Source organism: Fusarium fujikuroi, chromosome FFUJ_chr10, assembly GCF_900079805.1.
Source record: "Fusarium fujikuroi IMI 58289 draft genome, chromosome FFUJ_chr10".
NCBI lineage: Eukaryota > Fungi > Ascomycota > Sordariomycetes > Hypocreales > Nectriaceae > Fusarium > Fusarium fujikuroi.
In genome coordinates, this window is record NC_036631.1 from 596,895 (window position 1) to 613,425 (window position 16,531).

Consider the following 16,531-nt stretch of genomic DNA (forward strand, 5'->3'; position numbering starts at 1 on the left):
TCGATTTGAACTAGATTAGATTCAAGGAGAAGCCCTAGGCTTCTTACCTCGCTGAATGATTGCTGCATTTCTTCCAGCTCTCATAGCTCCGCGGCTCTTTGTTCCTTATCCGGGCCTCCAAGACTGCTCTCCGATCGCATTCCTCCTCAATATCTATTCTCCAAGATTCCCATTCCCTCTTTATCGCTTCCAACTCATATCGTTTGTCCTTTAGCCTATTCAGCTTTAGCCCTTGATCAGCACTATACTTTGGGCAGTTCTCTAATCGCAGAGTCGCACTCTCGATCGCCTCACGCGATGCTCCTTCTCCTTCCTGTCGCCAGATGACATCCTTGAGCTTTTGTTGTTTTCTTCTAGAGTCTTCATCCTTTTTCTGAGTTCATCGATTTCTTTTTCAGTATCCATGATCATCTCCGGTAGGTCATGGATGTTGTCCCTCGCGCGGTTGAGATCTGTTTCCGGCACCCACCTTCGTGGCTTATGTTCAACTCGAATCGCTCTGCCGGACATAATGAATTGAGGATTGTTCAAAGTCTTGAGAAGGGATACCCTTTGTTGTAACTTGTTGGTAGCTTCTTGAATCGATGAGTTTACTGCCCCTTGAAGGAACGAGCCTCGCATCCTTATACGGAGGCCATCTGTCACATAACATGAATCACAATGGCTCTCGGTCTTGTTCACTGATCATTGCCCACCCTTACTGCTTTGAGATGGCGACGAACAGCCCTTGAGTGGTCGTGTCCATCACGAGCAGCTACAGTCTGTGTGCACTGAACATTTGGCTCAACCAAGAATCCACTAGAATGACCGAATCGAGACTCAACACTTGGTAGTTCCAATAGCTCATGCCAAATACGTCAGAATAATCACACAAGTCCTAATGCAAGTCTCTTTCTATTCTTCTATTCTTTTATTCCCATTCTCGTCAGCTATCAGATCTTCCCAGACGCGCAACAAAAGGCGACAATGGCAAAATGGCAGACTTTCTGCTAAGACTAAATAAATATAAGGTCCTCCTAAGATTTCAGTCAAGTGAGAGTCAATAATACAACCTTCAAATTTAATTGCAGCTGCTTCTCTTACCTAGTCTCGACTGTACTTGCTTTTCTTCCAATCCTCATACCGCAAGCCTTCCTCACGACTCATCCACTCCTCAAACCTCATCTCCTCTTGTCTAGTCTTTAGCTTCTCTCTGTAAACCTCCCACTCTTGTATCTTCTTGAGTAACCCCAGAGTCTCGAGATTCAATTTAAGTAGCGTTTTCTCGTTCTCTAGACACGTCTCCCTGCTTTGTTTTAAAGACTCGAGCCCGGTCTCCAAGACCCTTCTCGATGCTCCTTCTTGCTGTGATCTGTCCAGAACTTCCTTGAATCTTTTATTGCTCTTGGTTAGGCTTTTTGTCTTATGATCAAGCTTACCTATTCTTGCATTCAGTCGATCCTTCTTGTCTTGCAGTCGATCGATTTTGCTTTCTGCAAGATCAATCTCCTTCTGTAAGAAATGTTGCGCATCATGTTCCTCCCGTGGTGGTGTTACCTCAACTATAATCACTCGTTGGTCAGACATGCTGGACTAAAGTGCTCTTGGAATTGATTGCAAGGGATGTCTCTGGTTTTCGATAGCCGGTCGAATAAGCTGCGATGAGGGGGAGATTATTGCCACAGGGGTGAACCAGGTTCGGAATTTATACCCAAAACCATGAGTCACCCTAACAAGAACCAAGTTTCTGTTCATTTTCATCAACCACTGTTCATCGTCACACACTGGCTGAACATGGCCAGTCCACTACCGTACATCACGCAAATCGCTGGCGACTTTGTGGCACTGAACATAGTACTCAACCACGAATCTACTACAATGCCCGAATCGAGTTCTGGCGTTCCGGTGTGTCATTTCACGCGCCAAATCGATCTCCCATGTTCTGGGAATTCCTCTTCTATTATTTCTTTCTGATCTCGTGTCGTACCTTCTCTGAGGCAGGACAAAAGGCAACAGTGGCAAAATAGTCATTCAGCTCCTAGATTGAATCTCGGTCGTTTCAGGGTTTCACCGAAGATGCGATTCAAATCACTAGATAATAGCTAAGCAATTTAGGTCCCATCATTTCCCATATCCCCTTAGACGCGTAAGCTGAGACGATGTTTCTTCTTGGTCAGAGACTTTTTCTCGCGCTTTGTTTGTTTCAAGACACGCTTAATCTCCTTCAAATCACGCTTTCTCCTGCGCAGCGTTTCGTTGACCTCCTCGATGTCCCTTCGCTTTGGCCGCCTCTTACCTTTCAGTAGTTTCACTTCATCCTTCGCCCTTCTCGCTCTCTTCTCATTCTAGTCTCGTCGTCGGTATATCTCATCGATCTCCGCACGTATGCTGTTCAGTCTTCGGTTTAACACGTTGGTGCACTCTTGAATTTCCCACTGTGCCCTTCTAGAGCGAGGCCTGTCGGTGGATCGTCGGGCATTGGATCCCGTTCGGCGGCGACTCCAGAACATGGTCTCTTTTGTTATTCACCGACTGTAGAGATCGTTAGTTGTCTTCTGTCTGGATTTACCTTGGTTCGATGGCAGACTCAGAAAGCATGGGATGGCTGAGGTCTTTTATGGGCTTTTAGAGTCGGGACGGACTGGAACTAGATGATGGTCACTCAGAGCCAGCGCAGTGAAGAAACTCTCTGAAGCGTGCTCGTCACTGGCGTTGTCACTGGCATTGTCATTACTGTAGTTTGGCACTAGATTCTTTGGGAAGCTAAACCTATAACTATCAGCCACCTACCGCCGTGAGACTCAGCTGCGAATGACGGAGACTTAATCACAAAGGCATGAACTAAGTTCTGTTAATTACAAGTTTTGTTGTTATCATCCTGTAGAGGTTCGTTACCTTTGCTACCTAACTTCCTCCTTTGTTCAGCCATTTCAATTACGTGTCCGTTGTTCGCTTGTGTGGTGTCAGGGATCCAAGAGGCAGCCGTCACTACATTGCCATTTCAAGACAAAGTCATATGAATTAAGTTCCAAGATCCCATCGAATTATTACTGGCATCTAAGAGGATAGAGTCAAGTAATCCCAATGTGTGTCTTCCCCTGTTGCCCCCTTCTCCGAATCCCTCACTCATCATGCTGAAGATGCCATCTCTTCAAAAATATCTCCTCCTCCCCAACTCTAGTTTGTTCCAACACCTTTATGATCCCTTCCATATCAGCAACCCTGTATTTCAATTCTTTCTTCTCCTTCTCTATTTCCTCCTTTGGCCGTCTCTCGCGTTCCATGCGCTCTATTCGCTGCCATTGACTTTTCGCTCTTTTCACCCTCTCCTCTTTCAAGAGGAACGTCTGCTCTATCTCCAGCCGTATAGCAGCCAGTCTTTCACTCAGATTCTTGATTTCCTGTTGGTTTGGGCCTTCTGTGTTGCTGCGCGGGCCACTGGGTTGTGGATCATTGGATTCCTTACGGTGGCGACGCGAAGGCATGGTGTATTGGTGAATTCCGTGATTGTAGAGATGAGTAGATATTTGTCTTTGGTAGTGTTTGTATCTTTGGTTGACAACTGACTGAGAAAACTCGGGATGCCTTATGCGTTTTATGCACTTGCTAGTTGCAGCGCAAACGATCTCAATCACTCACAACACGCGCAGTGATGAATTTCCTTTGACTTGCAGCCATTCCCGTCACTCTCTCTATCGTGACTTGTTTACAGATGCTTGTCCTCGCGTGCAAGCAATCAGTTCTGTGTCTGAGATTTCTGTCGTATGCCACTGCGCTGTTGACGGGCAGGGTGCAGTGACATACCCTCCCTTGGCGCGGAGTCTGGCAATGTGTCGGCTTTGTGACTCTGAGCTTTGTGTGAAGACAATGACGAGATTGATCAACAGTGATACTTCTTTGGGGCATACGGCCTATCGAGTTCTCGTGTGATATTATGCGAGACTTGATTTCCGTGATGAGTTTTCGATAAAGAGGGCAATGATACACGTTGTATGACAAGAGTGAGTAACTGCTGCATGACGGTGCTGACAGCATGCATGATTGTCAACACTGTTCTGGTTCCAAGCCGTTGGATAGATAAAAGACCTAACCAGGTCTAACATCCCAAGTGTCTCGATAACAAAGATACATCAAAAAATATTCAATCACAAACCTCTGCAACGCCATTCAGTACATCAACAAACCATGCCTTCAAACCGACACTACCAGGGCCAACCCAATCCAGCCACAAACCACCAGATCCGCTTCCGCACTACTAGAAAGGCTCATCAATCTCAATACGTTGTTCTTGGGTCAATATGCGAGGAAAAGGGGTGTAGAATCGAAACATCACGAGACGGTTGATAGACTCTAGTCGTTGGTGGCTGAAGCGCGACACAGGCTGAGTAATCGGCAATCAGACCAAGATATATTCCACATTTCTGCGGAATATCGCAAGGCTTTGACCCAGTTTGAGATCGATTTGGCATCATTGCGCAAACTATCGCTGGAGTTGGCAGATACAGCAAGGAAGCAAGAAGAGGCATTGGTGGAAATCACGAGGGGACAGAATGATCAGTAAGAGGATAACTGAGATGTAAATTGAATATTCAAGAGCGCCATTGCTTAGCTCTGGAATTTATATTGATGCACCTACGTTTTGCTTGCGCGGGGCTGTAAAAACAAGAGAGAAAAAAACACGCTATGGGTATGATGTTTCCAACATGACAAATTACCAAACGCCCGCTCAAAAAAGTCAACGCTGTGTATCCTGGCGCCACCAATCACAAAAAAAAACACTTTTTTGCCCCTTCATGCCCGACGCCGTGCAATCTATTCCACCACGCGAGTCTTCCACGCAAGCACGGCTTTAGGCGCGATGCTCCAGACCTTCTTCTTGGGCTCCAGATTTGTATCCTCCTCCGCATTATAGCCAACCCACTGCACGCGATACTTGTTCTTCTCCTCCGCTATGATTCTGAGTATTTTGTACATCTTGAACCCCGTGGCTTCGCACCGCCCTCCGATGCTGTGCCAGTAGTTGAGGACGATGTCCTGATAGTATTTGTGAAGATCGATTTCTTCGGCCCAGCCGCGAGACCAGGTGTCGGTTGGGCTGAACTTGAATTTTATCCGGAAAGAGACGTCGCTTGTTTTCTTGTTCTCTATGTGGGATTCTATTTGGATGTCGTAGGCGCCGATGAAAATCAAATCGTCATAGTCTTCTGCGACTTTGATTTGTGAGCAAAAGTTGACACGTTGAGGTGGAGTCAACATACATTCTTCCTCTGGCGTGGCCATGAGAGAAAGATATGGCTCGATGACTGAGAAGGGTCAGTAAAAGGATTATAAATCAGTCCGAGGGGTGATCTCACCTTTTTTAGACATTACTATTGAGATCGCTGTGTCGCGATTAAAATTGAGGCAAAAATGGATCCAAAGTTTGCTATCCAAAGCAGGATTGCCAAAAGAAGAAGTTGAGTTTAGTTGAGAGAGAGAGAGAGATGGGATATAAGCGAGAGGAAGAGGAATATTAGTATAGTCAAGCGGTAGAATCGCGCTATAAAGTGAGTAATGACAGAAGTGAACAAAGAAGTGTGATGCAGGTGCAGAGTTCTGCCTGTCTGATGAGGTGTCAACAAAGGCGCTTCCGCAGTGTGACTAACCCCGGTCAAAGACGTTTGGCGGCAGTGTCGGTCACTTCTCACATCCCACCACTACTCAACATGAACGAGCGGCTCATGGCAATGAAATACAAAGTGAACTTCTTTTCCTGGAGAGAAAAATGGCGGTAGAGGCGAAATGCGGGAAATTGGGCAAACATTGTAGTCGTCATTTCGATATTTTCGTTTGGTGTAACTTTGTGAGACAGGCCCTAGCTGTGGTGGCCAATCATTCGCTCGGGAAATTACTGAGGTTCCGGAGTGTGAGGATGGGCTGGATTTGAGTCACAGCTTGGGGTGGTGTTTACTGGACTGGCGTTTGATATGTCGGAATTTAGATAGGAAACGGAGGAAGAAGTGGCAAGTTGTTGGGTATTCTGGAAGAGGCGGGAAAGATCTTGATCTCATCCACCGCTTATTTTCCGCTTGTGTTTTCGTCTCTTTCGCTCTTGTCTTAGATTTCAGAGACAAAGCTCACGGCGACGATCTGAGTTTGCAGGCTGGAAGCCTATTGATTTGGTATTGGGTTTTGAGGAAACAAGCTGGTAGTCCAAACGCGGTTCTATTCCCTCATGATCTGTTTACTTATTTCTTTTCCAGTGAAAAATACGAGAGCAGTTTGCCTCGGGGAGACTGAGCAGTGAGCACCGCACACCAGATTTGGTGAGTTGAATGTCAGTCTAGACCGCGCTTGTCGTTACGTCGCGTCGCGCTAGAAGCATCTAGCCCTGTGAGCAGTCACTTCTTCTCACTATGCCCAAGACAAATGCTCGCTCTCGCTTTGATAGTGACATCATAACTAATCTCCTCCATCTAGCGGAGTTTTCATTGCTGCCTGCCCGGCGCAAAGTGGGGATACATTTCAAGACTGGAGTTAGGTTGAGGGTAAAAGTGTCGTTCTCAGTTTTTTGAGACGTTATCTAAACGACCTTGCGCATATACCAACCCAACAAACCACAAAATTTCCCCAGAGAATCATAAACACTAGTATATCATATTAGAGGTAATGTAAAATCTTGATCTTTAAGACAGCTTCTTTTTGCAAATTCCGATGCTCAAATCGGGCCGCAGGACATAAACACAAGCATCCAGGGTAAGTCCTTATCTTATCCTTATCTACATCCAATCCAGCCCCACCATGGCCAGAGAAAGAGTGATTGGCCAAGGTCAGCATTAGTAATTCTCTCAAGCGCCATCAAAGTTCATCATCTCAACACCAAATCGCGATGTGGCTTGGTCCAGTTGCAGTTGCAGGGTCGCTCCTCGCGACGATTAGCCATGTCGCCGCCCAAGATCAAAAGCCGTTGGCAGATGAATCAGTAACCAAACCCGCTTTCACTGTCCGTGAACAATCTTCTGACCTCTGCGATGCGGGTGCTCGTCAATTCACTGGCACGGTTAATGTGACGGAGGATAAGTCCATGTTCTTCTGTAGGCGCCCCAGTTCTTCGTTGACATCAATACTAACTGCACTCAGGGTATTTTGAGAGCCGTAATAATCCAGAGACTGACCCTTTGCTACTATGGATGAGCGGGTAAGTCGTCGTCGATAAACCAAGCCAGCCAAACTAACGCACGCATCAGCGGACCTGGCGCATCTGGAGAGATGGGACTGTTCATGGGCAGTGGCCCCTGTACTGTGAATCCAGATGGGAACTCAACAAGCCGCGCGGAATACTCGTGGATCGACCACGCCAACGTCGTTTACATTGAGTAAGTCATGAAACCAGCACCGCCGCTCTGACTGACACTTGATAGTCAACCCGTCGGCGTCGGCTTCTCCAAAATCACAGACCGAAACAAAATCGCCGTCAGTCTTGAACAAGGCGCAAAAGATGTACACACCTTCCTCTCCACATTCTCCCACGACGTGTTTCCCAACCTCGCTGGAAAACCATGGCACATCACAGGTGAATCCATGGGCGGCCACTACGTCACCGGTTACACGAAACATATCGTCTCTCACGAACGGGAAAACGCAGAGCGCGGGATCAAACCTCGGGTCGAAATCTCATCTGCGATTATTGTTGATGGGTATATTGACGCGACGCAGCAGTTTATCGGATATTATACCTTCTTTTGTGAGAATTGGGCTGGCGATGGACGGAAATATCCTTTGATGAACCGCACGGCCTGTAAGAATATGTTTGATGCGATACCCGAGTGTCAGAAATTGGGCAGTCAGTGTCGGTATTTTTATGATATTGAGACTTGTAAGGCGGCGAATGAGGTCTGTGAGGAGATGTTGGGGGAGTACTTTATGGAAGGTGTCGTACCCGGTGGATGGGATCCTTATGACAGTGAGTGTTTCGCTTTCATCACATCACGATTGACAGAAAGTGTACTGATATTTGGAAGACCGACACCCGTGTGAGAAGCCTCCTTTGTGCTCGAATATGGACCACGGACCGGAATGGAAGTTCTTGAATCGCCAATGGGTCCAAGAGAGACTTGGATTCGACCACTTTCCATTTTCTCTCATTGACTTGGATACCAATGAGCGCTGGGATATGGCGCAGAATATTCATATACCTGTTACAAGGGAGTTGACGTGGATTCTTGATGAAACAAGTATACGAGTCCTATTCATCAATGGAAACAATGATATCATCATGTAAGCACTCCCAGCACGTCTTTACTTGAACGACCCGCTGAACTTTATAGCAATACCCCCGGACAGATGCGTATGCTGAACCAACAGCGATGGAACGGACAGGATAATTACCGGGAACTTGGCTATGAGTCCTGGTATTACAAGGACGGCGAATTAACTTCTGATGCTGATGGATGGAATGTTAAGGAGGGAGGTTTCTGGAAGGGGAATGACCAGTTGAGGTTCTATGCTGTTGATGAAGCGGGACATATGTCTCCTTATCACCAGCCCGAAGCCATTGGAGCGATCGTTCGAGCATGGCTTCGCAACGACTGAAGTCACACTCACTCTAAGATTATATCAAGAACGCGCACATAACAATATTATACTGCTTATCTACTGTACCAGCCTCATCTACAGTCTAGCCTGATTCGTCAGCAACTCTCTGCCCTCCCTATCCGCACTCCTCGCATCTTCAATAATCATGTGCGCCGCCTTCTCAGCGATAGCATAAACGGTAGCTTGAATATGCGCACTGATCTGCAGCGGCATGACACTTGCGTCAACAACTCTCAGGCCATGCACGCCATAGACTCGAAGTCTTTCATCAATGACACCGCCTTCGATACCAGCACGACCGCCCATGGCGCATGTTCCGACAGGATGCCAGTCAGTGATAGTGTTTTGTGTGACCCAGTCTCCTAAGAGCTTGTCATCCTTGAGAGCTGCTGCGGAAGGGGATGCCGAGGAGCGGATTATGTTTGACAGAGGTGCTGTGTGTACGATCTTATCGACGAACTGAAGACACTGCTTCATAGCTTCCATATCGAGGTTTCCATGGGGACCCTCGTAGTACTTTGGGTCGATGGCCGGTGCATCCTCAGCTGTAGCGTGCTCACTTGGTTGAATGTGGATCGACCCAACACTGAAGGGATATTGCAAGATCTGCAGCATAGTACCGTACTTCTTACCCTCTTCACCCTTGAAGTTAGGGTTCCAGTTACCTAAGTCGAAGATATACTCAATTTGTCCCAACTTGGAGTTTCCATCAAGACGTTCACGAAGAATATCCTGCTTGTCCGAGTCAAACACGGATACCTTGTCTGCATCTTCATGAAGACCAGCAAGAGTATTTTTCGGAACGAAATGAGCGAAGGGAACGTAGCAAAGAGACACAGGCAACACGGTCAAAGGCCCACCTGCCTTTGTATCGTACTCCTCTTTCGCAGCGGCACCAAGCTTCTCATCTCTCACAAGATCATCCCGATTAGCGAGCGATGGATCAACCTCAAAGATCGTCGCAAGCACTAGATAACGCAAATTAGCAAAACGCCGATCCCAAAAACCTTCTCACTCACTAATATGCTCCTGCAGATTCTCCCCCACCTGCGGACTCTCAACCTTGACGCTCACACCAGCATTACCTAGTACGCTGGGATTTCCTATACCCGAAAGCTCAAGGATCTGCGGTGACTTGACACTCCCGGCTGAGAGGATAACCTCGCGTCTAGCTGAAACATCATACTCAGCGCCGCCGTGGGTGAAGCGCACGCCAGTGGCTACGAGGGCTTGGTTAATGAGAATCTCGTCAACCGTGGCGTTGGTAAGGATGTGCAGGTTACGCGATCCAGTGGCGTAGTCTATCGAGTAGGATCTTCGCGCGGCGCTCGGCTCAACGGCGTTGACGCATGTCCAAACGCCGACGTTTGAGCCTCCGACGTGAGATGGGTTAGTCTCTACACCAAGCGCATTAAGCGTCTTGTGCCATAACGCGTGCGATGGTGAATACGAGGTTGGGTATGAGATGTGAATGGGACCTGAATCACCAAAGGTCTCTGCATCATGAGCAATCTCAAACTCGCGCTGGAGCTTCTCACTAGGAGGATGGAATGTCTCAGAGCGTTTGAAGAAGGGCCTTTACATAACGGAACGAATCAGCTTCGGCATCGCATCCAATAAAACAAGCATAAACTCACAGGAGAGAATCCCAGCCCCAACCTTGATTACCCAAAGCTTCCCAGGCATCGTAATCATCCCTGCTAGCGCGATTCCATGCCATGTAGTTCAGGGCGCTTGTGCCGCCGACACACTTGCCCCTCGGCCACGGAAGCGTTCTTCCCCCGAGACCCTCCTGAGGCAGCGTCTCCAAGTGCCAATCGTAGCTCCCTCCAAGGTTCCTACCGTAGTGGCCCGGGATATCAATATCAGGATCATTCTGTACAAGACCGCCTGCTTCGATAACGCCGACGGTGTATGATGGGTCGGATTCAGCAAGACGCGCTGCCACCGCTAGTCCAGCTGTGCCGCCGCCAATGACGACAAAGTCAAAGACGAGTTGCGTGAACTGGTCAACAGTGCGAAGAGAGGGGTTGACGGGCATGGTTGATGATTCTCTTTTTTAGTGTAGAATCGTGCGGTGCTACTGTACCAAGCAAGTGAGACAGTTATAACGCCTCTTGTGAGAGCGGGAAGATTGCTGAAGATTTCGGAAAAAAGCGCGGAAACAACCCCCGCTGCTAGACGAGCCAATAAAACCCCTACAGTGAGTGAGGTTTGGGGGAATGTGCTGATTTCTTGGTACGGGGTAAAGGGATAACAGCGCCAAGCGATTCTACAGAACGAGATCCGACAGAACCGAGAACCCTGGCTGCTTTTTTTTATTCTGGTACAAGTCTACTAGGTTCATGAGGCGTTACCTGCATTTACGAGTCTCCCGACCCGATGGAATATTCCGTTGGTTATTAGCTTCCTCTTTGGATACGTAAATGATTGGCTCCTGTAAGAAAGCACCAGGATCCAATCCACGAGCCACGATCATTACACGAGCAATATTAATTAGAAAAGGGTCCCTCGATTTATTAGCTGCGAATTACTAACCCAAAGAATCACGCAATCCGACATACTTTGAACCCCCAACGTAACAGTTATCCATCGCCTTCTCAACTGCCGCGCGTGTACCCAAGCATTAAACATGCCCCCCAAAAAGGTCCCTTCTAGATCTCTATTACGTTAGTGAAAACGGGGCAGATTAGCTTTTAGCCCGCCCACCATCGTATGACAAGAAAACTCTAAGCTTTCGCCCAGCCGGGATCACCCCCCACGGCCCGCGCAGGGGTCGGAGGCGGGCCGGGCACCGGATCCTGGAGGATTTAGACGGTAATTGGATCTGCTAAGACAGAGTTTCGACTGTCGACTGTCTCGTTTCTCTTTTCGTTCCGCAGCCAGCGTGGCTGCGCCGTTTGTGGGAGCCGATTGTCTCGGACCATACTTACCTTATCAAGCGGTTTGTTCCTTTGCAATATTGGGTGTTTTGAGTATTAGGTGCAAGCCACTTCCGGTGGTGGTTTTTTTTTTCTTTATCTGCCGCGTCTAGCCTGGATTTAACGGTTAGTGGGAGAGCTACGGAACGATGCTACGAAACGGGAGCTTGTTCAACAGGCTGTTGGTCTTTGTTCGTGGCTTTTGAGGCTTTTGGTGGAATCTGTACATCCCGAGATCAAGATCGTCACTGTCACTCGAATCGAGTCCGATTAACTACTGCCTATCACTTCGATCGTCTCCAGTAACTGACTTCCAACTCCATGCTTTTCTGACGTGCCGATCTAAGCGCAACTCTCTGGCCAGCGTCTTGATCCCAGTATGAATGCAATGCAAAGAGAGAGGGAAAAAGGAAAAATGCAGGGGAAACGACTAGCCATGCAGACTGCATTCTGCCCCCCTGCCCTCCTCCTGTCAAACTGAGATTATTCCTGTAATTTTGGGTTCACCACCATGTTCGTCGTGCCATTTTACCGCGCCGGCGATAAAGTTTATCGTTTGACAGGACAGGACAGAACTCAGGGGTGCTTCGAATCTTGGAACTCGGGAGGACATTTAGGTTCATCTTTCCGGAGCAGCCAACAGCAGCGTCCGTCACTCATTCATTCATTCATTTTATTTTTCGCTATGGATTTTCTGCACAAGCTGTTGGTTGAGTCCTGGGTTCTATGGGTGTTGGGTCTCTTTGTCGTTGTGTGTCGACTGTAAGCCATCCATCCATCCATCCATCACCATGCGTGGCTTTTTGAGGCGTTTTTTTGACTGACATGTTTGTTCCTGCAGGATATCACGACGCATGAAACTTAGAAAATGGAGTCGTCTCGCCATTGAAGATTATCTCATGGTCTTTGCCCTCGTACGTTTCACCCATCAAACTCACCAACAATCCGTTACTGATACTCGGGCCGTAGATCAACTTTACAGGAGTCGTCGTCTCGATCAACGAAGTCGCCAAGAATGGCAGCAACTACATGCCCGCCGATGTCGCCGCGAAGCTCACCCCCGAGGGACGACAACAAGCCATTATCGGCAGTAAAATGACCTTTGTTCTCGAGATATTCGCCCTCACTTGTACCTGGACCATCAAAGCTTGTCTGTTATTCTTGTACGCGAGATTGACGCAGGGCACATCGATAAGACAGAAATGGGCGGTGCGATTCGTCTCTGCGTTTTGCGCGGTGACGTACATCGTCGTCACCTTTATGTTTGTCTTCTTTTGGTGTTCGCCTACGCCAGAGTATTGGTCTGTTCCTGTTAATCCCAAGAAGAGTGAGTCTGCGATTGAGAGCTGGGGAGGGATTGAGCTAATGACGACAGTGCAATGTGCGACGTATTACAACCATATGATCTTTGCGACGGCTTGCAACATCGCCAGCGACATCATGTTGATCTTGTTACCGATTCCGATCGTCATCAACATCAGTCTCCCCAAGAAGCGCAAGATTGGTTTGTGCTGTGTTTTTGGCTTGGGTTTGTTCAATGTAAGCTTCTTCTCCAACCCCTCTTTGACATGCGCTAATTGTGCAGATCCTCGCCGCTGTCCTCAATCGTTACTACAACTTCAGCAACCCCAATTCCTACGTCTTTCTCTACTGGTACGTCGCAGAAGGCGGCGTCGCCCTCTGGGTCGGCAGCCTACCACTCTGCTGGCCCGTTCTACGTCTGGCTCTCGGCTCCAAAGGCGATTCCACCGACCCCTCCTCATACCCCAACACTCCCTACCGTAATGGTTCATACCCTGAAGGTTCAGCGCGACGGAGAACTCAAGGTCTTCACCCGCTGTCAGGCAAACCTTCAATCTGGTCTAAGTTGGAGGATGAGGATGGCGTCGTGCGCACTGACGTTTCGCCCGAGCAGGGAAGCCAGATTGAGCTGGTGGACCAGCATGGACCGGATCTGCTGCAGCGGCCGTACCGCGCTGAAGCGAAGATTAGTAGTGGGACGCAGCAGCACGAGAGGGCTCGCAGTGGGCAGATTACAGTGGTTACGAGCGTGGAGGTTAGCTCGAAGCAGACATAGACCAACCATTTCACCAATTGTGTATTACTTTAGACTAGGATGAATACTTACAATGACTTTACTTTGGTTATGAACATGTTTATTCCCTCATCGCCAAGTGATTTATCGCCAAGAATAAAACCGGCATATCTTTTAGTGCCCGTAATGGAGATTCAAGACCCCTTCCCTCCCTTCCCTCCCGCTCCGCGGCGTAGCCATCACGGTTCCGCTCCAACCGATCCTTACCTCCCTTCTAAACCCGTTTCTGTTAGCGCACACGGGGGATGGTTTCATTGCTAAATTAACCACATGGACTAACGGACCTAGACTGAAGAACCCTTGTTATCAGCTTCAAGCCACATCCAGCACCAATACCCTGGATGATGGGCGAGTCAAGCATGCATACATGCTTGCATGTATGAGCTTTTTACCGTCAATGAGAGGTCGGTAACATTCCGCCTCCCACTCGCATCCGTTCACTGCAACCGAGACATCTTACAAGGGTTCAGTATCTGCAAGACAAAAACAAACTCTGTTTGCATTCCCTTTTTCAACTCCTGCAACGCAACCTCTATACCACACGGACTCTGTGTGTGCCGTGCATACATTTCCTTTTTTCTTCCCTCCTGTTTAATTTCCACATTGCGGCCATTGACCTCATAATGTCTCTCCCAACGCACACGGTAGAAGCCACGCATGAGAAGTCAGCGACCGTGAGCTCATCACCTACGGGCGATGAAAGCTCCAACCCCCCTAGCATCTCCCTCTCCTCCTTCCAGAAGCTGAATAATCGCATCGAAGGCCTCGCCGGGCTTGAAGCCCGAGGTATCGAGCGTGTCCTCCCAGAAGAGCGTCAAGAACCTTCTAGTGCTGCTGACTTGCAGGTTGCGGTGCTATGGTTCAGTGCCAATCTGTCGCTGAACAACCTGGCGACAGGTCTGTTCGGACCCATGGTCTTTGGCTTGGGGTTTCTTGATAGTGCACTACTTGCTGTCTTTGGAACGATTCTGGGTGCTTGTTCGACAGCGTATATGGCCACTTGGGGACCTCAGAGCGGTAATCGTACCATGGTGAGTGTCACTGTTTCATCGGTGATGGTGTTGACTGACATGTGTTACACCAGGTTGTTCTGCGATTCTTCATGGGCTACTGGCCAAGCAAGCTCCCAACGTTCCTCAACATCGTTCTCATGGTCGGATATGCCACCATTGACTGCATCATCGGCGGACAGGTCTTGTCAGCTGTGAGCGGCGGTACCATGACCATCTTGGTTGGCGTTATCGTCGTTGCTATCGTCTCATGGATCGTCGCCGTCTTTGGCATGAGGATCTTCCATACTTATGAACGGTACGTCTCCTTCCATTTCTTATGCATGCACATGTACTGACGCGGCACAGATACGCTTGGATCGCTCAGGTCGTTGTCCTTGCTGTTCTTATCGGCGTCGCTGGGCCTAACTTCAATGCCGCCGCTAAGCCTACTGTCTCTGGCAATGTTCTCGCTGCCAGTCGGTTGTCGTTCTTCTCCCTCTGCTTCTACGTCCCCAACTCATGGGCTGCTGCAGCATCCGACTTTTATGTCTACTACCCAGAACGCACTTCCCGTCTCAAGGTCTTCTTGCTCACCGTCACTGGACTGACAGTGTCCTTCACCCTTGTATATCTCATCGCCATTGGTCTTGCTACTGGTATTGTTGATAACAAGGCTTGGTCTGATGCCAATGCCATCAGCACTGGTGCTCTCATCGTTGAGGCTTATAGTCCTCTTCATGGCTTTGGTAAATTCTGCTCTGTTGTCATCGCCCTTGGTGTCATTGCCAACAGCACTCCATCCCTGTACTCTGCCTCTCTTGGATGCCAGGTTCTTGGCCGATATACTAAGGCTGTTCCACGATGGGCTTGGTCAACTGTCATGTCTGTCATCACGCTCGTCCTCGCTATGGCTGGTCGTGAAAGCCTGTTCGTCGTCTTCCAGAACTTTGTCAGTCTGATGGGATACTGGGTCATGCTTATGATCTGCATCGTCATGGAGGAACATTGGTTCTTCCGAGGTCGCCAGGGATTTGACTGGACTGCTTGGGAGGACAAGAACTATCTTCCCGTTGGTCTTGCTGCGCTCGCAAGCTTCATCATCGGTTGGGTTGGTGCTATTGTCGGTATGTCCCAGGTTTGGTACATCGGACCCGTTTCTAAAGCTGCTTCTAATGCGGATTTGGGAATGTGGCTGGGTTGCGGATTCGCTATCATTGTCTTCCCCATCTTGCGATACTTTGAGCTCAAGATTTATAAGCGATAAAGCCGGCGTACCGGGAATTTGAGAGGGGTAAAATTTGTAACTGGATTACTCTAAATCTAATAACTCGATCACCGAATATCAAGACAGTCGTTCTGCATTCGGTTCGGCTAAAATCTACGATCTACTGTAATTGCTACCAACCTGGCAGTCGAGTTGTTGAATCCAATCCTCGGACTCATATCATGACGTGATATCGGGTCCATTCTCACCACTTCGCAATGAACATGTATCCTTAATGCATCGTCGCTTCATGCTGATTCACAATCGTTGTCCATCCCAATCATTGGGACTGCAGCTTGCACGTCCCCGGTAGAGGGCTGGCCTTCCGCGGACTGAGTGAAACATGATGATACCAGCAGCTATTATTTGACTATCACTATTTGATTGTCTTACCAATTGACTTACCATTGAGTAGTGAAAACGCTTAGATGAGGGTTGACAATAGGGAGTGCAAATGTATGCTCTGCGTTAATATGTTCGTCATGCCTTTTTCTTTACAATTGTTCGGATAGAAATCTCACTGAAAGATAGACAAATATGATGATAAAATTTTCGTTTCGTACTTTGGGACAATCATCGGCTATAGCAAGAATTACGTTTATTGTTGGTGTTAACGCCGAAATGTCGCCCCCACTAATGAACCAATCATGGTTGACATTGAAGTTATCGCCGAAGCCCACTTGCGTCACATCCCCATTAACATCGG

The 16,531-nt window shown here is 48.3% G+C and overlaps 6 protein-coding genes; 3 read left to right on the forward strand and 3 right to left on the reverse strand.

Annotated features, from left to right (window-relative positions):
• Positions 1-3,101: 3,101 nt before the first annotated feature.
• Positions 3,102-3,464, reverse strand: FFUJ_10446 (uncharacterized protein; the record flags this gene model as incomplete). The annotated part of the gene is made up of 1 exon (XM_023569232.1): positions 3,102-3,464. The coding sequence occupies one exon, from the start codon at positions 3,462-3,464 to the stop codon at positions 3,102-3,104; it is 363 nt and encodes a 120-aa protein (XP_023436476.1).
• Positions 3,465-4,791: 1,327 nt separating this feature from the next.
• Positions 4,792-5,346, reverse strand: FFUJ_10447 (uncharacterized protein; the record flags this gene model as incomplete). XM_023569233.1 has 3 exons in its annotated part: positions 4,792-5,189; positions 5,238-5,282; positions 5,334-5,346. The coding sequence occupies 3 exons, from the start codon at positions 5,344-5,346 to the stop codon at positions 4,792-4,794; spliced, it is 456 nt and encodes a 151-aa protein (XP_023437205.1).
• A 1,501-nt stretch (positions 5,347-6,847) lies between these two features.
• FFUJ_10448 (related to PRC1-carboxypeptidase y, serine-type protease) lies at positions 6,848-8,550 on the forward strand (the record flags this gene model as incomplete). XM_023569234.1 has 6 exons in its annotated part: positions 6,848-7,052; positions 7,099-7,156; positions 7,206-7,334; positions 7,380-7,921; positions 7,980-8,235; positions 8,286-8,550. The coding sequence occupies 6 exons, from the start codon at positions 6,848-6,850 to the stop codon at positions 8,548-8,550; spliced, it is 1,455 nt and encodes a 484-aa protein (XP_023436477.1).
• Positions 8,551-8,628: 78 nt separating this feature from the next.
• Positions 8,629-10,594, reverse strand: FFUJ_10449 (related to alcohol oxidase; the record flags this gene model as incomplete). XM_023569235.1 has 3 exons in its annotated part: positions 8,629-9,521; positions 9,573-10,129; positions 10,191-10,594. The coding sequence occupies 3 exons, from the start codon at positions 10,592-10,594 to the stop codon at positions 8,629-8,631; spliced, it is 1,854 nt and encodes a 617-aa protein (XP_023436478.1).
• Positions 10,595-12,159: 1,565 nt separating this feature from the next.
• FFUJ_10450 (related to integral membrane protein PTH11) lies at positions 12,160-13,551 on the forward strand (the record flags this gene model as incomplete). XM_023569236.1 has 5 exons in its annotated part: positions 12,160-12,236; positions 12,316-12,388; positions 12,444-12,801; positions 12,850-13,013; positions 13,060-13,551. 5 exons carry the CDS (start codon positions 12,160-12,162, stop codon positions 13,549-13,551), a joined length of 1,164 nt encoding a protein of 387 aa, XP_023436479.1.
• A 641-nt stretch (positions 13,552-14,192) lies between these two features.
• Positions 14,193-15,825, forward strand: FFUJ_10451 (related to TPN1 Pyridoxine transporter; the record flags this gene model as incomplete). XM_023569237.1 has 3 exons in its annotated part: positions 14,193-14,600; positions 14,654-14,877; positions 14,928-15,825. 3 exons carry the CDS (start codon positions 14,193-14,195, stop codon positions 15,823-15,825), a joined length of 1,530 nt encoding a protein of 509 aa, XP_023436480.1.
• Between the last annotated feature and the right edge of the window lie 706 nt (positions 15,826-16,531).